This window comes from Falco punctatus (genome assembly GCF_963210335.1).
Source record: "Falco punctatus genome assembly, chromosome: Z".
Lineage (NCBI taxonomy): Eukaryota > Metazoa > Chordata > Aves > Falconiformes > Falconidae > Falco > Falco punctatus.
The window spans coordinates 54,661,480-54,686,111 of NC_137586.1; the positions used below are offsets into that span (position 1 = coordinate 54,661,480).

Below are 24,632 nucleotides of genomic sequence, written 5' to 3' on the forward strand. Positions count from 1 at the left end.
CAGAAATCCAGAAGTGAAACACTGGGAACTTCTGCTAGGCTGTATTTCTACTGGGATACATCTACTGGATAGTTTCACTCAGGATATTAAATTTTCTGTGATCTGGTGATGAGTCAGAGCCATTTTGTATGTGTTTTTCACCAGAAGTGTTTCCTTCCATAAAGTTTATGGAGGTCTTCCAGATATCTAAAACTCGATGACTGAAGAAGTAGCAGTCTGCAGTGTCATCTCCACTCCTACCTCAGGGTAAACTCACTGAAGTTTAACACAGCTGGGTCAGAAGAAGGAGGGAAAAAGGACATCAGATTTTTTCTCTCTGGAAAGGAAAAATACACTCTTCCTAAGAGAGTCTTACAGCTTCTTAAATGACTTAATCTTCAGTCTCAGATTATCTAGGATGACATCAGAGTGACATACCCATAAACCTCAGCAGAACCTCATGAGGTGCCTGAACATTGGGTGGAAAGTACATAGCACAGGTGGCCAGCAGAAAGCAAGGCAGTTATTTGAATCAAATTTTGACAACACCAATTTGTGGATTTCACTCTCAGAAACTTATTGAAGGGGAAGAGTTTCAGAACCAATACTGTGATAGATATAACATACAAACACCTCGCATCCAACTTAAACTCTCAGATTTCTTCTAGTTGCTTTGTTTGGGCAGTGCCTCCTTTTGGGCAGGACACACCATACACCAAATTGTTGCAACAAGTTTTTGAAGATTTTCCCCCAGCACTACATTAGCCTGTGGGTTTCCTGGAAACCACCTTTTATCTGCTAAACTTAATAGATCAGCTACTACTGATTCTGGAACATATACTAAGAGCTAGTCCCATGCCATTAAGTACTGAGAGATAATGAAGAAATTCAAAAACTGGACAGTGACAGTCAGAAATTCAATCTTACCCTTACACATTTTAATTGGAAATACGAGCCTGTACTGCTGAAAGGTAACTTTAGCATACTTAAAACGAGTGCCATCACACGAAATTAACAGATCTAGATTTTCACCAGTTGAATTTATCTGGTAATAAAGCAATATTTTTATTGGAACATCCTGTAACAGGGAAATATCTAACTCATGGAAACAGACTTGACTTCATGGTAAAACCTGGAATTTTATGTCAGGATTCCACTTGTACAAGTTATAAGTCCCTGAAAAACATGTTTTTGTAATGGAAGTGGTAATTACATCCCTAGTTTCAGTTTTACTATTAGACATCCATCTAAGACAATGAAGAATATGAAATGAAGAGCATTAGGCTTTTCTTATAGGATATGCTGTGCTTTAAAATGTATTTTATTGATCCTAAAATTACAAGATCAATTACTGACATTTTCTTGAGGATCAATCTTAGATTAAATGGCAAAATGAAGAAAAGGTTTTCATATGTACTATGTCCAAAAGCAGAAACAGACTGCTGTTCTTGTGAACATTCAGAAACCTTTTCTGATGATTAAACAGTATGTCTGAAATATGTCTAAGTTATACCAGCCACCATAGCGCTTTTTGGTGAACCAAAGAAGTCCTACAGTGAAATCAAACTTTTGAGTAAAATCTGTACTACTTTAATACAATTTCCCTCTAACATCATTTTTACCTGTTTTTAGATTCATATATATTCTGTCTGTCCATTACAATGCAAAGTATAAGTAACCAATTTAAGCAAGGATGTTGGAGTGTGAAAATAATTCATGTGAATTGCTAATAGGCTGGTGGGAATACATTTTTTTTTTCCACATGAAGGCAAATTCTGTCCCTTCAAAGACAGCAGACTTGATTTTCCACCGTTTCATTCCTTGACTAGCTGCTATTACCTGCAAAAGGGACAGGAAAGCTGGAAGCATTCTGCTACCAAATCAGTACTACACTGTGACCAAAACAGCAGTATTGCGTCTATTCTTCCTTCCCTTTGAACAGATGTGAGTAAAGCTGCAAGCAAATTAACACAACAAGCCACGGGGCAAAAAGCGGTTTTGTCGTTACTTCAGCTAAGCAATGTGGAGATTTCATAGCACACACATGATGTTTCTCTTCTGATCTCCCTGGTTTTGCTACTTAAGGCAAAAGCCTTGCAGTTAACATCCTCCAGTGACATGAATTGATCAGGCTTGCATTCACCTCGACAATCAGGTGACAGGGAATGGAAAATAAAGGGACAGTATCAGTCCTCTCAGGTAATTAATCTACGCTCTGATGCTTCCCACACCAGCCTATTTTCAATTTCGGCACGGTACAGTTTATACACTCTAACATTATTGCTCAGAAGATAGAGTGATGATTCAGGTTTACTAAAAATGGCTTCACAATACTGCAATCATGCTTGTGAAGCTTCATCTTGTATCCTGTATTTATAGGTTTCTTCTCACTGAGAAATAAATACTTGTGTTTTATCGGAAAAGTTAGTCACCAGATACCTGAAACACTTGTATACCATCTTTAAGAAAACATGGCTTGTTTAGTCAATTTGCCTGCCAATTTTTTTCCTGTTTTTTTTTTTTTTTTTAATGTGGATAATACCATAGGTGACCTCCCTTAATACTGCTGTCCATACAAATAATAACTAACTGAGAAATAATATGCCACTGCTGCACCCTGTCATGCCAGAAGATCAATATAGAGTAGGTGTTACATATAATTGGTGCCCAGACCCACTGAAGTCAATGAAATGACGCCTACTGGCTTCTGTGGGAGTCCAACTTGGACGTTATTCTGGCAATCTGTCCACCACTAAATTAAACTATTACAGGGGATAAAAGCCCAAATGAAGTAGAAATTTGGGAACTAAAACTGAGCCACAAATAAATATCCTAATTCAATGGCATTCTGAACAGACTTAAATAAAACGCAAGCACACTTACACGTGTACACACACACATACAAAAAAAAAAGTTATGAATTTAACAATCTTAAAAATTCATAGTTTAAAATTGTTTACATTTAAACAATTGAGTATAATAGGTAGCTTTCTTGACTTTCCATTTATTTCCCTGAGCACTGATCTTTGGAACATCTGGAGTTTCAGAACTGTCTAGTTCACAATTCCTAAAATAGTTATCTTAAGTAAAATACTGTCTTTTTATGTCAAAAATCAATTCCTTAAGTAAAACTAAGATACAACTTCCATGAACTACAGTGTGTATAGCCAATTTTTTTTAAAGCCAACAACTATTATTACACTTCTGCATCTTTATTTAGGCACCTAGCTGGTCTGTTTTTCAAAATGACCCTGCCGCCTAGCAGTTCCCATTTAATTCAGTACAGGGTACTAACGCTGTCACATCCAACTGGAGACCCACATAAGGATTTAACCTCCTTGCTTTAGTTACTCATTTTGCAAAATCTCATCTGTATGAGCAATGCAGTATGTTACAGGATTGGTTTTGTGCCTAAATGAGTATTATACGTAAAGACTACAGGACTTCCTGGTCACTTCCCCATAAGGGGTTAAGGACATGCATCTGCAGAGAGCTAGCATAAAACTAGTCTTCAGTACTAAAATGGGACTTAGCCAGGGCATATGTTTTAGGCTGGCATTCTGCACAAGAAAATCTGCTGGCCAAGAAGAGCTATATTTTAAATTTCCGCTATTTAGAATTACTTGGCAAATTGGCAACTGCTGCTTTTAACTGTCTTCTCTAGATTACAGCTTTAATTGTGAGCTTCACAGACATCAGTTTGCAATTTTAAGACTTCTCAGTCATTCTGCATTTCAGATTATAGAAAGTGTGCAAGTCAAGACAATTTAGAAAACAAAACAGTGCAGAGATTTTAATATTTTTAGGTTAAAATCTTCTCTCTCCAATTCCAAGGCTTTAAATTACGTCAGTCTCTCTGCAGCTAAAAGTTAAACAATAATTTTGCATCGACCACAGAAATAGACTGTAACTTTGCATTCCCTTAACACTCTCTCTCTGTTTCTGGGTAGCTGATACACTGGCATTATGCAGCAGGCTCCAAACACAGGATTAATAGAAATGTTATTTTGTAATATTTCATTTTAGTATGCTGTACCTGGGGGAGGGGGTACTGAACTAAATGCAACCTGAAGAGTTGCTTTTTGGTTCTGTGTGCAACATGAAATTAAGCCTTTACCTGTTCTCAAATGATGTAATAAAATACGCCATACCTGCTTCTCTTTAATTAGCACTTTCTTACACTATCTGGTACTGGCATTCCACAGCAAAATCCAAAAGAAGGATTTAGCAGTTTTTCTCTTTGCAGAAAGCCTTTTTAATACCTCTAAGTTCAGAAAGAGTTAACACATACAGTGCTATATCCATCCCCCACCCCACCCCCCTTCAGGAATTAAAGTGGCCTCTTTTTTTTTTTTTTTTTAAACAAAAAAGAAAATTCTCGTAATAGGAGTATAACTACTGTTTTGAAAACACATTTGGAAGATGTCTTCCAAGATGGTTTATCTTTTTTTTTTGTTCTTAAATCTTTAAAACTGTGACCACTGCACCAGTTAAGGCTGTTTTACAATATATATATATTTCAAATAAAACTTTTAATATTCAAGCTTACCAGATTGATGAATTGTAACAGGTAAAATGGAACTCTTTACAAGGTAAACTATGTAGTTGTACAAAATAGAATTAAACCCTTCACCTGTGTAAAACAAAAAGAAATCCTGCCTTGCATTAAAAACAGAGAACCTGTTTACAAAAAGGAATGTGTATGACATTTGGACTTTCCTTTTAACTGCCATATCCTAGCAACATCTCAGTTGTTTTAGTAAAGGAACTAATCATCAATTTTAAACTGCAGTGAATTTACCAAACATTTTCACTATAGACTTCTGAAAGCTTTTACAGTAAGAAGTTATCAACAAAAGCAGGCACGTCAGTGTACAAAAACGTTGTTGATTTTTTCCTGTTTCTTTTTCAAAGTGCAGGTTTTTCTCAATGTGCATCTTACAAGACCAACGAATGTTTTAACTCACTAAATCTTAAAACAGAACTCGATTCTCCCAAGGAGTAGTGTAAACGTTAAAGATCCCCAATACACCTCTAGTAAACGTGACACAAATGTCTCTGCGTTGTTTAGAAATTTAGCTCTTTTGAGAGGTAAAGAAGCTTCATGACACCTTTTCCTTACACTGGCTGGTTATCAACAATGGGTAACTCTGGACTGCTAAAGCTGGAGACTGATGAATCACTCGAAGGGAACTAAACTTGGCTACGGAGGAGAGGCGGCCGTAGGAACCAACCCTCAGGCGTTTCTTGCGCAGCCTTTGGAAAATTCAGCCGCCGGCAGACAGAGGGACGGACAGACGGTCGGTGTGAGGGAGGGGAGGGGGAAGAGAAGGGGGAAAGCGGAGAGGGAGGGTGGGAGGAGAAGCTTCCGCAGAGCCAGAGGCACGGCGGCACCCCGCCCGCGGCCCGCTGCGCCGGGCCGTCCCGTCGGCGGTGCGAGGGCTGTTCCCGAGCCCCGCGGCTGCGAGGCGCCGGGCGACCCGCTCCCGCTCCCGGGTGTCACGGCGAGCCGGGGGCCGGGCGGGGAGCCGGGAGTCCCGCCGGCGGTCGGCGCTAGGTGCCGTGAGCGCAGGGCTCCCCGGGGTAGATCTCCTCGTAGGCGGGGGGCTGCTCGCTGGGCAGCGGGTAGCAGTAGGGGTAAGAGGCGTTGAGCTCGGGGTCCATGGGCGAGTAGCCGGGCAGCTCGACGGAAGGATGCCCGCCGCAGTGCACCTCCACGCCTGCCTCGTCGAAGACGTGGAAAACGCCCACGTTGATGTAGGAGACGGCCTGGAAGGGGCAGTCCCCGGGGCTGAGCTCGGGCTCGCCGCCGGAGAAGAGGGAGCCTTGGCTGTGGCGCGGCGCCCGCCGCCCGCCGCCGCCGCCCCGCCGCCGCCGCCGCCGCCCGCCCGCCGCCGCCGCCGTCGCCGGTGCCGCTCGCCGCCGCCGCCTCCGCCGCCCGCGCTGCTGCGAGGCCTTGTAGTTCTTGACGAGCAGCAAGTTGAGCAGGCCCAGGAGGCACTCCAGAGCGTTGAAGACGGTGGAGAGCACCAAGCCTTGCTGGTAGTCCCGCAGCTTCTGGCAGCGGAGAGCCGCGGCGGAGCTGTCGGGGGCCGCGGGGCCGCTCCGTGGCCGGGCCGCGCCGCCGGGCTGCAGCAGGCAGTAGTGCGAGTACTTCCTCTCCACCAGCGACACGGTGTCGCCGTCGATGACGGCGCCGGCGAAGGCGCTCAGCACGCCCAGCATGAACACCAGCACCCCCAGCAGCAGGAAGTTCTGCCGCCCCCCGGGCGGCGTCTTCTCCACCGGCCCCGACGGCACGGCCGCCGCCTCCCCCCCGCCGGGGCCGCCGCCTGCCGCGTCCGGGTCGCCAGCCGGGGCCAGGGCCGAGGCCGAGGCCGGAGCCGGCGCCGCGGGCGCCTCGTCGGGCGGGCGACAGCAGAGCAGTGCGGCGGCGAGCAGCGAGAGGCCGGCGGCCAGCAGCAGCCCCGAGTAGAAGGCGCCGGCGGCGGTGCCCAGACGGAAGGGCTCGCCCTTCAGCTCGGAGCCCAGCGAGAAGCACTTGAGGCCCACGGCGGCGGCGCTGAGGGCGCAGGCGAGCAGGAGGCAGCTGGAGAGCGCGGCGCAGGCTCCCCGCACGCTCCACTTCATCCTCCGCGCCGCCGCCGCCGCCGCCGCCCCGCCGCCCGCCTCATCCTCCTCCCGCGGCCCCCCTCGGCCCCGCGGCGGCGGCGGCGCGGCGCGGCGCGGCCATGCGAGCGCGGCGCTCCCCGACGGGGCGGCTGAGCTCGGCTGCGCTCCGCACGGCAGGCAGCCGCCGGCCGCAGTGAGCCGGGCGCGGCGAGCGCACACGCTCCCCCCCCCGCCTCCCGGTCGCCGCCGCCTCCTCGTCCCCGCCCGCCCTCTCTTATCGCGGCGGCTGCGGGGCGGCGATTAATTATGGATGGGAGCCGCGGCGGGCGGGGGGACGGGGGGACGGGGGGACGGGGGGGGCGGCTCGCCGGCTCGCCGCGGGTGGCGGGGGGTCGTGCGACCCCCGGGTCGGCCCGCCTTGGCTCGGGGGCGGTGAAGCCGGCTTCCCCGCCCTCCCCCCGCCCGGGGGGGGGGGGGGGGGGGGCGGGGCGCAAGCCGCCCTCGGGCAGGCTCCGCGCCGGGGGACGTGGCGAGGGACGCGTAACTAGGGCCGGGGGCCGCGGGGGTGCGCACCCCCTGCCGCCGGTTCCGATGCAGAGGGCTGCCGTTTGTCTCCGTGCACGTGTCCTCTTTATGTCTCTTATTTATTTGTTAGCGCTTGCTCTTGCAGGAGGCTGCCGGGCCGCCGTGCATCCCCGTCACCGCTCTGCGGTGTGCCGGCGGCTCTGATGCAGCGGACCGAGCCCCCGGCGCAGGGCTGCCCGGTAAAGCCCTCCGCGCCCGCGGAGACGGCGGGCCCAGCACTCCTCTCTCGTTGTTTTTGTGCTCTGCCGGTGAACCCCGGTGGGATTGCTCCCCGCCGGGAACGCACGTCGCTCCGTGGGCGGCAGGGCTCGGCTGCCGGACGCCCCGTCCGGCAGCGCCTGCAGCGCCGGCGAGTGGGAGCCGGTGCGAGGGGGACGCCGCCGCCTGCCCCGGCGCAGGGTGGCCCGGCGGCTGCGCGGGCAACACCCGGGATGCCCTCCCGAAGGAGAGGTGGGAACCTCTGCTTCGGAGCGACGGAGCAGGGGGACCGTGCCTGTGCCGGCAGCCGGGCGCCAGAGTCAGAGGGGGGGACTTAGGGAAGGCTGTTTGTCGCCTGTCCCTTTTCCTTCCGGGAAGCTGGGGGCTCCGGCTCCCCCATTTTCCCCTTCTGCCGTGCGCACGCCAGCCTTGCTGGGTATTTTTAGCCGGCGCCGCTGATTAGCATTCAGGGGAGCAAGCGAGGGAGAGAGCCATTTTCCAAGCCGTTTTCTTTTCCCTTTCCAGCAGGGCCAACGCACCTGTTGGTGGCGTGAGGTGTCTGTGGGGCGTGACCTGGTGTTCAGCTGTCTCCAGGGATGCGACCCTGGTCCCTCTGTCCCGCTAGGGCAGGCCCCGTTGGCACCCCCACGCGCAGCACCGGCGCCCGTCTGCAGCGCTGGTGGGACTGGGGGCTGAGCACGGGGCTCTGCTGCTGGAGCTGCTCCCCACGAGAGAGTTTTCTGGGCGCTGCGTGGGGCAGTGGCCCTGCAAGGGCCCTTGGTGGGAGGCTGCCCTGCCTGGAACCCAGACCTCCCTGGTGGCACCATCCAAATGTATCAGGGGTGCCAACGAGACTTGCCATCCTACCCCTTGGGACCGCGCAGACAAGGGGATTTTTCCCTCTCCCTCCTCTTCATAAAGGACCCGTGGAGCACTTTCCCTGTGTGAGGAAGCACGTCAGGACTGGCTGACCAGTGGCTACCTGATCCCCTTGCTGGGTTACAGCCCTGGCTGTGGGGGTAGGACCAAGATTCTTGTGTCCCTCCAGGAGGGGGAGCTGGCCATGCCACCCACAAACATCATGAACTCGTGCCCCTCCCAGGCGTGTCCCTGGCTCCTGAGGATTTGGGCATGGGCACCTGCTGGTCTGGGGTCACGTGAAGGATTTTCTGTAGGATCAGGGTCTTTGGCTGTGCTTGTGGTGAGTGCCTGTACTGCTGTGGATGGTCCTCAGAAGTCTTTAAAAAACTCACCCTACGTCCTTAGGACTCCTAAAAAGTAAATGCATAGGGGGCACACCTCATTTTGCAAAATACAGTACCCATCTCCTGAGGCCTCTGTTGAATTCTGTAAACATTGGCTTGGAAAGCACACATAGACCCTCGATCCACCTGCCAGTCCACAGGGCCTGGGGAGATACACCGTGTGTGTGGGTGTGGAGGGAAAGGAGCTGTATAGCCAGTGGGAAGTAAACACTTACTGAACTAATTGTACATAGAGTGGGCAAAGTGCCTTCCTCCCTGACACAACATAAATTTACGTGTGAGGGATATGTGTGATTTGTATAATTTCATTGTTACTGTCAAAAGCTTAATGGGGTTCAAAAAAGGATTAACTATTATGAATAATGAGACATTCACTTAACATTAAATAAATACAAAATTAAGAAGAGATGCTTTACACATCAAATTATTGCTCAGCCTTTAACTGGCAATGGTTAGGGTAGGAAAATCACACCTTCCACTGGAGGTAGCTTCTTCCTTTATTGTACAAATTGTTTCTTGATGTTTCTATCTTCCTGTTTTGGCAGCTGCCAGAAGTGGGCACCAAGGCTTCTCCAGCGTGGTCCTTCACATGTTCCTACAGCTGTCTTAGCTGTTCAGCCTTCCTCGTCTTGAATGTCTTCTTCAGAGGACCTTCTTCCTGCCCTGTGTTTGTGACAGGAGGCTGACTGATCTTGGGATAGCACCTCTAAAAGTTATGTGTTATGACAGGCCAGGCTGATGCACAAGTTTAATGATGTGATTAATAATTATGCTACATCTTCTTATTTGTCCTGTGGTGCAACCTTTTCCAACTCTTACCTGTTTCTCCCAGAGTGACTCTGTGGCTTCCAACCTGGAAGTTTCACTACCAGCTACCTGCGTGTTATTTACTGTTCATAAACCTCCTATGTTTCAGTGTCACTCTGAGCACAATTTGTCACGTGGTTAAGTTTACAGCTTTGCATTGTGGCACATTTTCAGTGTGAGGATACTTTATAAACAAACATACATGTACATGTACACTTTTTAAACAAACATACATGTACACATACACACAGAGTAAGGTCATGAGCATATCCTGCATGTTGAAGTTTAACTGTCTTTGGATAAAATTCTGAAAATGCAGTAATGATGTTATTACATTAATAATAATAGACATAAGACCCTGTAAAATACTCTTATCACAACTGTGTCTTACATTGAACATTTTGTTGACAATTGAATTGGAATTAGTGTAAAAAATGACTGACTTGCCTGCTTAAATAAAGGTCACTGGAGGGTTCTCCAGATTGCAAAGGGTACTGATGACCACCTTAACCCTAGCCCCTTCAGATCAAGGTTAGAGTGCCCATCTGCATGTTCATAGCTGATACCTGTGTGACTGATTGGTCAACCAGGTCTACCTGCTGGAAAAAGGCTGTCCATTTGCAACAAAAGATGACAGAACTGCAATCCACTTGGCCAGGCTAGTCCATCACCTAAATCAGTCACTGCAGGTGAGCTGGTCTGTCAGCCTCAGTTAATAACAAAGCCAGAACCTGATGGAACTGTACTACAGCTGCTGACTATAAAGTATGGTAGGTACCACATGGTTTGAGTCTCTGGGTGCTAGCTTTATCTTCAGGCTTTATTAGTCAGATTTTCCTTTTTGATTGCCTAAATCAAAATTTGTCACAGTTGTTTTCAAGGGTTATTTTAGTGGACTTCAGAACAGTCATGTAGGGTTTTGTGGGACACCAGCCTGGGGTGTTCTTCACTACCATAGAGTGAGCTTTCTGTGTCTTACAGGGGAAGTAATTTATAGCCAGATTCTGCCTCCAAAGAAGGGTAGGAAGCTTTGGTCCGAGGTTTTGTTTAGCTCACAGGGGAGCTAAGGGGCTGTGCTTGGTGGGTGCCAGTTGAGAGTGGCCACTGTCACGATCAGCAGTGCAGGCTTGCTTTGATCAGTGCCCACAGAGCTTAGATGTTTGCAGTAAGGTACAGATCAGCCTCTTAACTTTTTGTGGTGACTCAGTGGCACAAAGGATGACAGAGCTATTAATTATTTGCTCTTCAAGCTGGAAGCTAAACTCTGTGTTTGTAAAATAGATGGAGATCTTCATCTTATGCCACCAAAGTACAAAGCACTGCATTATTGTATTGTCTTCCTCTACTCCCACACTGCTTTTATGGTAAGATATATGCGTTGTTATTTCAATGCCAGTTTGATAAATGGTTGTCATAGCTTTGACTGTTCAGTCATTATGGCTGTGTAACCTCCCATAAGTTATTGCCACTTGATTATTTTTTTTTCTGTTTCTATAGGGGACATTAGAGACTATAAAACCTTTTCACAAAATTGCTTAACACAGTTCTTAAGAATACACTAGAAATTACAATTTGAAACTCTGAAGATGGAACCTATCATGTTTCTTTCTGATCTTCTTCCCTTCCAGTTGCAAGATCCACCAGGATGTTTCTGTGTGCTTGAGTTCTCCTACTTTCATAATATTTTATGTGGAAGAATCATCTCTGCAGGGAATATATTGAAAACACTTTAAGGCAACACATGTTGGGAAAGACTCTACACCAGGCTGCAAGTCTGGAGCTAACTGGTGCTGGACACTGGTGAAAAACCAATGCCTGGAGATGCTGCTTCAATGGGTGGCATGTAAAATAGGAAGCAGGGAGGTTGGGAGAAAAATGTAAGGAGTTAAAATGTAAGGAGTAAAAAAATGTAAGGAGAAAGCAAACCCTAATGCTAGCAGATGGACATGTGTAGTTGTCTTGGCAGCTGTTAGCCCTAGAAGTTTTGGATTAAGGGAAGAAGGGTTTGAAAAATTAGGGGTGTTGACACAACGAGGTCATTTGCACTATAAGATCATGGGATAATTTAGGTTGGAAGGAACCTTGGGAGGTGTCTAGTCTGACCTGCTCAGAGCGGGGACATTTCTGATGTAAGACTGGGCTGCTCAAGGCTTTGTTCAAGTCCGTGTATCTTGTATCGGCAGCATTTGCCAGTGTCTGGTTAATCTGAGCACTTCAACCAGTTTTTCAGAACTTATTTCTTGGCTCTGTTCCCTTGTCCTGCTTCAGGTTACACTGAGGCCCCTAAGAAGGCCTGCTCAGGCCCTGTGAAGAGTCTTTATTACCATTTTAGTTGAAGTGCTCCAGGATATGATTGAAAAAGAGTAGTTTCTCTGTACAGTAGGATTTAATCTTTTCAGTCAAGTGGTAATTATGTGAGGAACATTCTTTATTTACAGGGCTATAGAACAGGGCACAAGGTATCCTGAGGAGAGGTCAGATGTTTGCTATGGCATTTGTAAAACTGGTTATTTAATAATATTTGAAAAATTACTTAAACAAGAGCATCTTTCCTTTGTTTATTTCGTAGAGTTTTTCAATTACGACCGATTTGCTGAAAATGTACCCAGTGCTTTCCTAACTGCTGTCCTAATGGTGGGATCTGGATGGTTTTTTATTGTGCAAGTTCTAGGAAACCACTGAGTTAATGATAAAAGATTGCTGAACACTTTGGCAGCCAAAAGGACTCTCAAAATCCTTCCCTTTCGGTTCTCAGATTATTTCAAAGTGTGTTTCAATTTAGTCTACATATTTGATGTAATACCTTATCCTTAAAATCAGTGCTGTGCAAAGGCTTAAGGCTGATGCATCTCTTACTTTCTAGTGAGGCCTTCAGCGTAGGACCTGAACAGCAATCATATACTTATGCTTTGCCTTGTGCTGAATGGTGAATGTGCTTCAGAAAGATACAAAGAACTTTGAGAGGTCAGCAGACCCTGTTGCAAGTTCAGAGGAAGGGGAGATAACTTTCTTGCTTGGGAGAAAGAGAATTGCTTAGCTGTGCATCCTGTCATTTGGCATTGTACCCTCCAGGGAGTTGGGACAAAAAGGAAGGATGATGTCCCAGGTGAGGTGAGTTGTATCAGACATAATCTTTCTTGTTTGGTCTTGTCAGTCTCATGTGCCCAGATCCAAATTTAGGTGTTGGGCTTAACACAGGGATCTTGAAAACTTCCTACATTGACGCTACTTTGAGGAGTCTGTCCTCAGAGGATGCCTTACTTATGAATTTTAAATTTTTCCTTGCACCAAAAATTGTATTTTAAACAATGACTGTTTCATGTCAAGGGTATAACCTGCTCTTGAAGGAGAGACTGGAAGTCATCTTCTAGTGAGTGCCCTGCTAAACTGTGGTCCCCTTTAGGGTCCTTTTATTTTAGGCTAAACAATCTTGATGTTTTTAGAGGAAGAAATTGCAAGGCAGAAGTGGAAAGGGAGAGCAGGTCCCTGCTCAAACCAGAGTTGTGATACTGGGGAAGTGTAACTTAGGATCCACTCTGGTCCCAATAATATGGGAATCATTCACCTGCCTGGGGCTGGCCTGTGGCAAAAAAAAAGATGCGGTGGGGAAGTTGTAGCTCACTTGCTTTGTGATTTCTTCCTTTGACTGCATGTTGGACAAGGAATAATCTGACTTGGTCCTTGAAAGCGAAGATGACAGTCAGCCTGCCTTCATGGTGGTAGATTTCTCCTACATAGAACTGCAGCCTGCAAAGTACCTCCCTGCTGCCTGAGGGTGAGCCGTGGTTCCCTGCTCTGGCAGGGTAACAAAACTGCTGTCCTAGCTGCCTGTCACACCTTGTCCCTCTGAGAAGTCTCCGTCCCTAACTCAGCTGGTTGTCTGATCTTTCACTAGTGTGTTATTGCAAGTGATCCCCATCAAAGTGCATCATCCTTTTTCACGTCAGTCAGGAACACTGAGAGGTGTAGGTTAGCAAGTGGTGAGCCATGAAGCCAGCAGAGCTGAAGCAGCAGCAGTTGGGGCAGGGAACACACTGCCCTTTTTGTCCATGGCAGCAGCAGGGAGTTGACTCTCCGAGGAGGGCAAGGTTCACTGAAGACACTGCACTACCCTTGGCATTTCTTGTTGGCTACTAGATTGTTTCCTTCTCAGCCCTGTTCCTGGGTACCAGGGCCCTCAGGGTAAGCAACCTGTGAAGTGCTGTACGCTGGCCAAAACAGCATGGCTCCAGCAGCCCTGCACCTCCACATGTGCATCACAGGGCTCTTTTGGATGTAGTCTTTAATTCAGCTTCTGCCATAGCAGCATCCCCTGTTCCCTCGAGGAGCCAGTATCAGCCTGCTATCTCATGTGTCAGATCCTGACTTGCCTGGCCTGTGTGTTAGAAGTACTGTGGTTTGATGATGGGGCATTGCTGGGCTTTTCTTGGGTCCCAGGGACATTTGTGGACTGCTTTTAAGGGATTGGTAAAAGGTAAGCTTTTGTCGCGGGACTTAAATTCCCTGTAATAAGAGTCTGCAGCACCACTGGAAATATTTTAAGGTTAAAAAAGGGTGGAAATTATTAGCAAATAATGGAACACAAGGGACTTCGTAAGTTAGCCTATGGAGTCTGTTGGTCCTGCACATACCGTGTCCCTGTCATGGCACTCGTGAACAGCTCCCACTTCTCTCTTGAAGTCTTTGGCTGCTTTATGAAAGGCTGCATGGAGCCTGATGTCTCTGCTGGTTAGAAACCTCCCAACTGTCTCAGTGCTAAATGTATTTTATGGCCAGCTTGCACGCGTTTGTTCTGTGCCAACATTGTCCTTTAACTTAAATGGCTTTTCTTCTCTGATGTCTACTCTCTAGATGTATTTACAGACAGCAAGCATACCCCCTCTGAGCTTTCATTTTGGTAGTTTAAACAGGCCAAATATTTTCATATTTTCTTCTTTTTTTTCCCTTTTTTTTGTTTTATTTTTGTTTTTTGTATTATTAAAAACTCTTTATACTCTGCTGTTTGTGTTCATCCTTAAGCACATAACTAGGACAGTACGCTGCATCTTTCATGGTCTTACCAAAGCCTTGGATGATGGTATTAGAGCTTCCTCATGTCTAGTGGAAAGTCCTTGCCCAGTTATCCTAGAATGTGTGACAGCTTTTACCAAGGTCCTTCCCATAGGAGGCTCTATCTGTACCTAGTGCATCTCATCCTTTGCCCTCCATTGTTGTTCCCAGCTGCGGGGCTGCTAGTTGGTGGCAGTGACAGCCTTTCTCCTTGTTTGTCTGATTCCCTCCCCAGTTTCTGTTTTTCCAGTCCTCAAGGTAATTCAGCTTTTGTCCTTCTGGTATTTTGAACCTCCTCTGTGTTGGCAAAACCATTGTGCCTTCTGCTCCTCAGAGAAGGAGGAGACCTAATTTGTTACTGTCACTCAGTTCACTCTACAACCTGCTGCTGTCTCCCTCTTCCCAAACTTCCTTCAGCTCTTGTACCCACCTCTGCCAGCTTAACAGTTAGCTTCCCACACAATGCCATTTCACGTGCTTCATTGAAGTCTAGAGGGAGAGACAGTTAGGGACACCACCAAAGGAGAGCAGAGCATTCAAACTGGAGGCCTGTGCTGTGTTTTGTTGCTGCTTATTTAAAACGTGTCTTTTATTATCCCCAGCCCCTGCCGCTCCCGCTCCCTCCCCTGTTCTGGTGCCTGGTGTAGATCTAAATAATGTAGCCAGACTTCTTACTGTAATTCAGAAGGGGCAAATGTATGTTTAAATTTGTTTTTCTCCACCATATTCCAGATATTTTTTTTAATATGATGATTAGTCCCACCCTCCAGGTTTCCATCTGCTGATCCTCCTGTAACACTAGATTGGAGCTGTCCGTGCATCTCAATTTGAGTCTGTGAAGCTTTGTGAAGTTAGGCTCCACTTTGAGTGAGATAGCTTCCTTGTCCTCAGTGCTTTCATTTCCATGGGCTGCTCTGCCTTTGCTCTAGACTTGGTATCATCTTTTAAGGAAAGCTTGGCAGGGCATTCATGCAGGATACTCCAAACTACTTCCCCCACTCCCCTGCCTTTTTTTATTCCTCTCTATTCTGCTTACTGCCTTGCATCTCAAGATTTTATTACCTTATCTTTCTATCTACACAACTGGCACATTCTTCTTCTTGTTTATCTTTTGTGCAGTGTAGCTCTGCTTGACTCCTAGTAATTCTCACTTTGCTGTCCCACTCTTGACCATATTTGTGGGTGAGTTTTTTTCCCATTCTTACTGTTCTGCTTCCATGTACTTCATTTCACCCTCTTCTCTGCATCATGGCGTACTCCTGGCTGACAGCCAGCACTCTGGTCTTCAGGATTTTCTTTTTTTTTCCTGTTAGGCTTGCTGCTCCTTTCTTCCTGGCCACCCTGTCTCCTCCTGCTTAATTCTGCTCATTATCTGGGTGCAAACAGTACCTCAACTCTAGTGGGAGTCTTTCTTTGCTGCATCTTTTTTGCCCTGAGCATCAACCAGAGCTAAATACCTATCTTGTTGTGTATATCTTTATGTATCTTCTCATTTCCTTTCTTTTCTTTAATTCTGCTATGGCTGCATATTCCTGGTTGAATTTGAGGTGCTTTTCTTAGGGATTTTTTTTTTTTTCACAAGAAAGCTGTAAAGGATGCTCAGCATGCCTCATCCTTCTCATCTGCTGTTGATGTCTACAATTTTTTTAGGTCTTCCCATCACTGTCATAATTTCAGACTTTTCTTTCCTGCCTTCATCTTCAAAAGCATGGAAGAACCTCCCACTGCACTTACAACTTATTATTTTCTGTTTGCTGGATCCCTTCATTCCTGCCTATTGACTATTTACATTTTACATTCCTCACTCAGTTGCCAAGCTAATTTTTTATTTTTTTTTGCTTCAGTTGCTGTGTCATAGTGGTATCTCATGTCCCTGAACCTCTTCTATGGCTTACCTTAGCGAACAGAAAAGTGTGAAAAACAAGTGAAAGGCTTGTCTTTTTTTTTTTTTTTTTTTTTTTTTTTTTGTATTAACACTGGGTTGTTATTACTGGCTGTCTTGAGCCAAAGCTGAGGATATCAGCATTTATGGCAAAAGCTTTGTAGCTATGTGCTTTCAGCCCTTAGAAAGTAGGCTTGGATTTGCTAATTCCTATTACTTGAAGGATGTTCCAGCTGTTTATGTCTGTTCTTGGTGAGATGGTGATAGTAAACTTTGAATTGGAATGGGGAAGGAAGTTCAGATCAATAGAAACTGGTTAGGTAATAGCCCAGTGTGCTAGAGTTTCAGTTCTTTCGCTAGATATAATCCTACTTCTTTCAGCATGGGTCTGTGTAGTAAGTGATCTATTCTTGCTATCGTTTGGTATGCAGTGGCCTTCTCTGACGACAATAACGACAATAACCCTGGACAAAGTTGCAGGTTTCAAAACTGGAATGCTATGCAGTAATTGTTTTTTCTTGGGCAGGACAAAACCCAGCTGCAGTCTTGGAGCTGACAGCCAGGAAAGACCAATTGGTATGGGTCCATCATGTACCCTGAGTGTGCCTTGGAGGAGAAGGAGTGGTTTTGAGTGCATGAAACCCAGGATGAAACCCATTTCCTGTTGGAGTCACAGGTAGCTGAACACTTAAACATAGGAGATGTTGGTACTACATCAATATAGACTGTAAGGGGCTTGAAGTAGACTCCAGCCCTTACCAGCTTCTTTGGGAGTTTCTGAACTAATTTGTGTCAAGCAAGGTCTCAGGGCCCAGCAAGATGAGCTGAAAACCCTGGAAAGGCCGACTCTTTAGTTGGTGTGTGGGCTGATTCCCCTTTCCCCTGATAAAGCTCAGTAAATCAGAATCCTATTCTGAGTCCATTATAATTCGAAGAAACAATGTCTTTGAGTGATGGGTTTCATTTTTTCTTTTCCTCTTCTCTTAGGCCCTCCATAACAACCGCTGCCTTCCCTGCGCCTGACACAGGTTCCTTGGCCGTCCCAGGCAGCTGTGCCCCATACATCGTTTTCCCGATGCAGCACATCAGGCAGTGGTTTTGTGGGGCATCTGGACCTGACTATCAGGTCATCAATCACATCTCCCTTGGTGACCTAGAGCAGGACCGACTTGCTGACAGAGACAGGATGGTGTTTCTTGGCCTCTTTGCCCACTTGATCTCAGCAGCAGTGACATTTTCTGTTAGTTTGTAAGAACTGCAGATCCCAGCCTGTTTGTGAAGAGAGTTTGTGCCTGAGGGAGGATGGCTGGGTGGTCAGGCCTGTGTGCTCCCTGGGACATGGCTGGAAGGAGGAAGGTGGTGGGTGTCCCTCAGCAAGTGAATGTAGGGGGAGAAGGGAGTCCAGTACAGCCCCTTGCAGGTGCTCTCAGGGGGATAGTGTGAGCAGTTGCTGCTGTTCAGCAGCTGCCATTGTCTGCTTTTGCTTTTGTGCATCTCTAATATGTTTTTTTCTTTAAGCCTTCATCATAGTGCTCCATATTATATGTGCTGTTTGTAGCTATTAAACATACTTGTTTCGAGATAACTCTCTGCAATATGGCACATACGTAATTAGGTATAATTATCTCCAATTAACCATATTAAGTTTTGCAGCACTTCTGCCGTATGAAGCTGGCTTTAATAGGTTTTGTGACTAACAAACCCACATTTGCAGGTTCAAGTTGTACAAACTCATTCATATTCCAGGTGTTCCCTTTTTCATTTCAGTACTGTGCCTTTGAATAGAATCATTTGTTGTTCAGTTGTCTGCATAATTAACTTGCAGCATGGAGGACTCTCTCCCTCTGAGTGCATGATCCTCACAGTGCATCTTTGGTGCTCTTCACATGACACTTATGGGGAGCTGCTGATCATAATGGCATCTCAGTGCCCAGTTTACAAACTCCTTACCTTCCCAAAGCTAGTTAGATGAGTATGTGCTATGTTTGACAAAGGCCTAAGTACCGCATATGGTGAGTGCTACTTCACCTTGCTTATTTAAATACTGAGTCAAAATGTTGACTTTTATTTTTTTTAAAGCCTGCTTCCCTCTACTTTTTTCTTTCAGTATTAATTTTGTTGTTGCTTTTGTTGTTTTTGTTGGAAAGTGCTCTGAAGTGTCATGCATTAAGAAGTTACATAAAACAGGTGATTGATTGAAAGACAAATGCGGTTTGGCAATAAGAGAAAGATGCTTGTACAGTTTATGCGTGAGGATGGTACTGTGATGTATTGCGGCACCCTCTGGTGCCCAGGAACCCACACCTCTGATGAACGAAAATTGGCATCTTCCTTTGCCACTCAGCCTAGCATTTGAAGGTGGCTCTTGGTTCTCCAGATGCTGGCTAACACCTTTCTTAGCATATTACCTCCTAAAGAACAGCTGGAAACAGCAAGACTGCTGGTGTATATTGCAAGGTCTACCCTGTGTCCAGTTCCTGAAAAACAGAAAGCACACGCACAGTGGATGACAGAAATGATGCCATTGGCACAAAAGAGTCTCTCAGCTGGCCTCCATACAAACCAGTTTCTTGAGATCTATGAAACAGTTCATCACTCCCCAGTTTTTCAAGGCTGCATGGGTATTAATTTGCTTCAGGTTATAATCAAGCTGTCACTGATTTTAATGGGTCTTGGATCAGACAGGCCTTAGTTTTTATATGGTTTCCATTACAGTGTTAATTAACTTAGCATGCAGATTTAGCTATGAAGCTTAGAGATTTCATTTAGTTTTTATAATTTAATTGCAGAAACGTGGCAGTAAATGCAGATGAGAAGTTATGTGCAATTAATATTGACCCAGGACTACTCAAAAGTCAGACACTTGTCTCTGAAGACTCCCTAGGAAATCCAATGTGTTAAATATTGGTTTTGTAATGTGGGGGTTTCAAAAAACCTTGGTACTGGCCTGTTCTTCTTGAAGCTGTGATTTTCCTGAAGTCAGGACTGTGTGAAACCTTGTCTTCAGGAGCCAGTGCTGACAGCCAGAAAATCCTGTCGCTTGATAATGCTAACAGCAATGTTATCTCCTTCAACTTTTTCTTAAAAATGGTGAAAAAACAAATGGGCAAAATTAGCCTTTGTGTGGGTGTGGGTATGTGTATGTGTGTGTGAAGGCAGGTAGGGGATTATTTTCATGGCTTTTAAAGGAATATAATTTAGAGCCATTCATAAACATCTCACAGAAAGTTTGGAGAATGAAGTAGGCTTATCACAGCAGTTGTCATGTCTTGGCATGGCCTGAAAGAGTCTGTGCGGGAAGGAGGGGTCAGTTTCCATGCTGACCTTGTCCTTGCCATAGCCTGTGGACTGAAAGGTGGGCTGACTACCACAAGGTGTGCTGATACTAGTTTGCTGAAATCTCCATCTGTTTTAGAGAAGTGGCCCAAAGAGGCATTAGGATTTATACTGTAAGTGGCAAAGACTGCCATATTGAAGAAATGAGTAACCTGTTGTCATATCTGCGGGCAAGATTAGTAGTCCTAGGCTTAAGGTAAAGCTTCCTATTTCTCGGGATACAGAATGCTTGACAGGGTATGGAAATGACATTATTGAAAGTGTCTAATAACAGACTGGGCAAGTATTTCTTACAGGTTGTTCAGGCAGAGCTGCTGTGAGGTGTTTCTAACCTGATTTTCTGAGAGGTTGGCACACTGCTATACTTTTTGATTACAGCTGGTATTTGATATTTCAAGGAACGAAAAGTCCCTGCTCTTCTGGGGACCTGGTGTGGATGGAAGAGGAATTCTCCTGACCACAGGCATCCTCAGGCCTCTGGGATGGCTCATCTCCTGGGAACCTTCACATGGTGCTTAACAGAGCACCCTGTGGAAACTGGGAGGGAGGGCACAAGACCTAGCCTCCTGTGCAGCACTTGAAATGTGAAGTTTGAAAGCTCTCTAATTACTGAGGTATATGTGGCTACAAATGTCACTAATAGCTTAGGCAAAGAGGCAGAAAAAATGAAGTTCCTGAAATAGTTGCTAGGTTTCAACTGGAGGTAAAGGGGATTGTGCAGGCTGCATGTTCTTTGGATTCACCACTCAGCAACAGGAGAGAAGCAAGGAAGACAGACTGGAGGGATGCTTGTGCCTTGCAAATTGCAGGCATTCATTGAGTTGAAAGATGCCCTTAGTCTTGTAGGGCAGCAAAACTTGTTTGTTTAAAAACAGAACACAAACAGAGGCAGTGTTAAAAGCATTTCAGCTGTCAAAAGGAGCAGAGACAACAAATTGCGCAGGTAGACTGCTAAACTGTGTGTTAAGGGCACAACTGCTTAGGCAAGCTCAGGAACAGTGGCTCTGCGCTGGCATTTCTGGAATGTGTTGCTCAGGTCTATTGGGCATCATGGGCTGCACAAGAGGGGTGTTTGACTGCTACTTCATGCTTCCTTTTTGGCTCACCTGTGACTCCCTCATTCATGATATTTCAATCCTTGGATTGCCTTGGGAAGCTCTGTGTTGCAGATGACAAAATACATGGTGGGTTGTGCCTGGTACAGGATGAGGAAGCACAGAGAGGTGTCCATGATGGGCTGTTACTGAAGGGTGTCTCTCCCTTGGTTTCCTGTGCTAGAAGTAGTCCCATCTTGTAGCTTTGCATTTGAAAGTCTGTTCTGATGCATGAACGGACATGCCTCCAATATATGACCCCTCTTTCCTCCCTACCCATTCATTTCATCTGCCATGTAACTCAGCCTTGCGGGACAGGGCACTGGAGGACAGCAGAAAGTCTATACCTGAGCAGGACTCTGACAAGATGCTCTGCATTTTTGCAACTTCACCCCATTCCTGTTATACGTAGGCTTTCAGAAAAGAGGGGGGAAATGTGATCCCTTCCTCCCCACTCTGCTTTTGAAGGCAGGCTGAAAGCAACTTCATGCATTTGGAGCAGAGTGATGATTGAGCCTGCAGCTTACTGCAGTTTTCAGTGCATTATCTCTCCATGTGAAGAACTGAAAAGCTGGGACAAGCAGCCCCTAACTGCAGCTCCAGCTTCTCCTGGAAAACGCCCATATTGGTCTTTGAAGGGAGAAGCTGTACTGGGGACTGCGTCCAAGCTTTAGCCCCAGACTGTGGTTCATTACACATGCAAGAAAATACCCAGATCATTTTGGTGGCGTGATTTGCAACACGTGCACACTGTAGCTGCTTCACCTGTTTCAGGACTTCTGTGTTACGTGTAGTGACTCAGAGGGCTTTCCCTTGACAGAACATAAAAGTTCATTTGCAGTCCATCAGCTTACGTAAAAGTTTGAGCTATTTTTGCTCGAGTGCATTGCTGTACATTTTTAGACTAGCTAAACTTCATGCACACTCTATTTGCCAAATCCATCACTCTCCTACATCCAGTGAGAGGGTATCAAAATCCCTCTGAAGCTTTTAGGAACGGCAGTGGTGCAGAGTGCTCTGTGAACACAGCCATATTGCTTGTGCATCCAAATCTCAGGAGAAAAACTGCTAATTTATGCATGGCATAATTCCCACTCTCTAAAAGTTACCAAAAATATGAAGAAAGTCTATCTCAGGAACTACTGCTCAGATTTAGAGGGTATTGAAATAGACTAGGGTAGATCCTTGTAGACTGCAGTTGTAACCCTCATGGTGTGAGTGTATTCGGTCTTATCTTTGCTATTGTACAGAACTAAAGCTGCACATATCTTTGCCTTTTCTTGTTTACTGTCTAATCCACTTCATGCCATTGTCCATTTTGCTGTGGTTTGACTCCTGGGTCTGTTTTGTTGGTTCCTCGAAGAGTCGCCTCTGTATATTTTTCCATGAAAAGTCCTAAACCTGATGCAGTCTCTTGGAATGCATCTGTCACATCTATCACACCTCTGGAGATACTTAATTCATTAGGGCTGCTGGATGCTGGAAACATTTCCTCATTCTTCTTTCCTGTCCATAACCTCTGGTCTTATAGGGCAACATTCTGACTACAGGAACCATCCTTCTATGTTAGGAAGAGGCTTTGGACATGCTTGTATTTTTGCTGTGCCTTAACTCCCTCAGAAGAAAAATGGGAATGCTTGCATGGTCTAGGATTTTGGTTTTTTAATTTATTTTTTTTTTGTTACACTGAAATTGTTACTAGAGATGCTTTCTTGTGAAAATGTTTTGCAAATGTCAATATTTTTATGAATTAATTTGTTTGTTGCTCCCTGCTGTGTCCCAGGACATTTTGAAAATGAGACTTTTTTTCAAGAGTTTTATCCTGCTATGAATATTTATGTACATCAAGTTGCAATAAACCCAAACAATTTTCTCGTTAGCAATGCAGTCCACAGAAGTGAAAGATTTCTTCTCTGAGTGTGTCAGAGGCACCATGCACTTGAAGTAGAGGAGAGGAAAAAATGTTTCAAAAAAGAGGACTGAAGATTAATGTCATGCATTCTAGTAGAAGTCCTGAAATTAGCCCTTTCATCATACACATTTACTATTTTTATTTACTTTGGTAGCATTCAGTATTTGTGCGTGAGGTATGAACAACCTTGCATACTGTATGCATAGGCAGAAGGTAAAAGGATTTAACAGAGCCCCTTCATATGAGGGGTAACTGCACCAGACCATGGTGCTGAGTGAGGTTAGGTGAAAGCAGCCCTAAGGACGTCCAGGTGGGACTCCCTAAATGCTGAAGCATACCTGGTTTTAGAGAGGTGTGTGTTCAACAAGGAGCTAACCTGGGGCTTCACGCTGGGAATCTTTGTTGTGGAGTTTAGAGCAGCCTTTTGGATATGCACCTTTATGCTGGAGGAAAGCCCCCATAGCTTCAGCACCTGGAAGAAGGAGGTTGCAGTGGTCTTTGCCTGTGTCTCCAGACAGGCTGAGCAGAGCTATGGCATCAGTAAAACTCTGAGTTTGGGTTTCTTAAGAGTGAAGTGCTTGTGGATGGCAACAGGTACTGCTGCTAGACTGAAGATCTGAGTGCTCCCAGCTCTGTTGAGGCTGCGGGGAAGTCAACAGCTTCCTCTGCTGGTGTTCTGCACCTGGCAAATACCTACCATCCTCCTGGGTCAGTGCTGTGGGGGATGCAGAAGTGGGGTATGCCTGCCAGGGTGTTTTTGGGGGAGGAGGGAAGGGAATGAAGTAAACAACTTATGGTATTGACAGGACAAGAATGCAATAGCCAGCAATGGTCTGCGGTACTGATGAAGATGGCACAGTAACTGAGCCAGCAAAACTATCATGACAAGCTTGGATGCTAGTCACCCATTAATCAGTGTCTTGTTCCCATCCCATTAATGCAGACCAGCAGTTCAGAGACAGCTGGAAATGCAGCATCTGTGCGTGGGTGAAGGAAGCGCATATGCAGGCAAGCATATGAGCTCTACAATGCAAAGAGAGGTTGGTTGTGTATTTTCTTTTTACTTTTCAAAATGCTTATAGCATGTCTGTTGGGCTGCTGATGCTTTTGCTTGGGTGCAGCTCAAGACCTGTGTTTGTTCCTACAGTGTTTCTGTCCTGTTAGTGTGTCCATCACTGCAGTATCAGATCTTTGCCATGAACAAAGAACAGGGCTAGTATCTGTTGTGTGTGGATCTTTCCTTGCTCTGTTCCCTGGTGGGGAGATCTTTGTGGTGGTTTATGAAATAGCTGATGTATCTATCTATGATGGTCTATGAAATAGCTGTTTCCTTTCCAGTGAACTCCAGCAGTGGAGATGTAGTTTATGAAAGAGATAACATCTTTTCCCATGTTGTTTGTTTCATACTGTGCCAATTTGTAAGTATTTAGCATTGACAGGCTCTACAGATGTGCTGTTATTTCCTTTAGATGAAATCCTGCAGTCAGACAAATGTCAAAACCCCACACTTGCTCCCTCTGTGTTGCAAGAGCCTTCCTGCTGCAGTAGCGATGATGTGCAGAGTGGTGATATCTCATCTCCAGAACTGTGTCTCCACAAAAGCTCAGGCAGATAAGCAGCTCTATGGGGCAGAGCAGGCATTTCCCAAGAACGTTTTCAGTTTTGTTTCCCTTTCAGTGAAAGGATCTAGTAGTGGCCTTGTGAAGCTCACTTCTTTTTCTGTTTTACTCATTCCCACAGGCACTGTCATAGCAGTCATTGAGTTAAACCTTCTGATTATTGATGAGTGTCCTCAGCTTGCTGTCCATTTGGAGGCAAGTGCAAATATTCAGGAATAATACTAGGATATTTTTCAGTGATTCAGCTGCTCCTTTTTGCGTGGACCCTATGTCTGTGTTACATGTATTGCAGTC

At 45.9% G+C, this 24,632-nt stretch overlaps 1 protein-coding gene across 1 annotated transcript; it reads right to left on the reverse strand.

The window, feature by feature from the left end:
- Positions 1-895: 895 nt before the first annotated feature.
- TMEM271 (transmembrane protein 271) lies at positions 896-24,009 on the reverse strand. Its single transcript, XM_080371763.1, has one exon. It carries the CDS (start codon positions 6,607-6,609, stop codon positions 5,533-5,535), a length of 1,077 nt encoding a protein of 358 aa, XP_080227889.1. The 5' UTR covers positions 6,610-24,009; the 3' UTR covers positions 896-5,532.
- Positions 24,010-24,632: the final 623 nt, after the last annotated feature.

Bases quoted from the DNA above. Each gene is read 5' to 3' on its own strand.
- TMEM271 (XM_080371763.1), bottom strand. From the start codon at position 6,609: ATGAAGTGGAGCGTGCGGGGAGCCTGCGCCGCGCTCTCCAGCTGCCTC.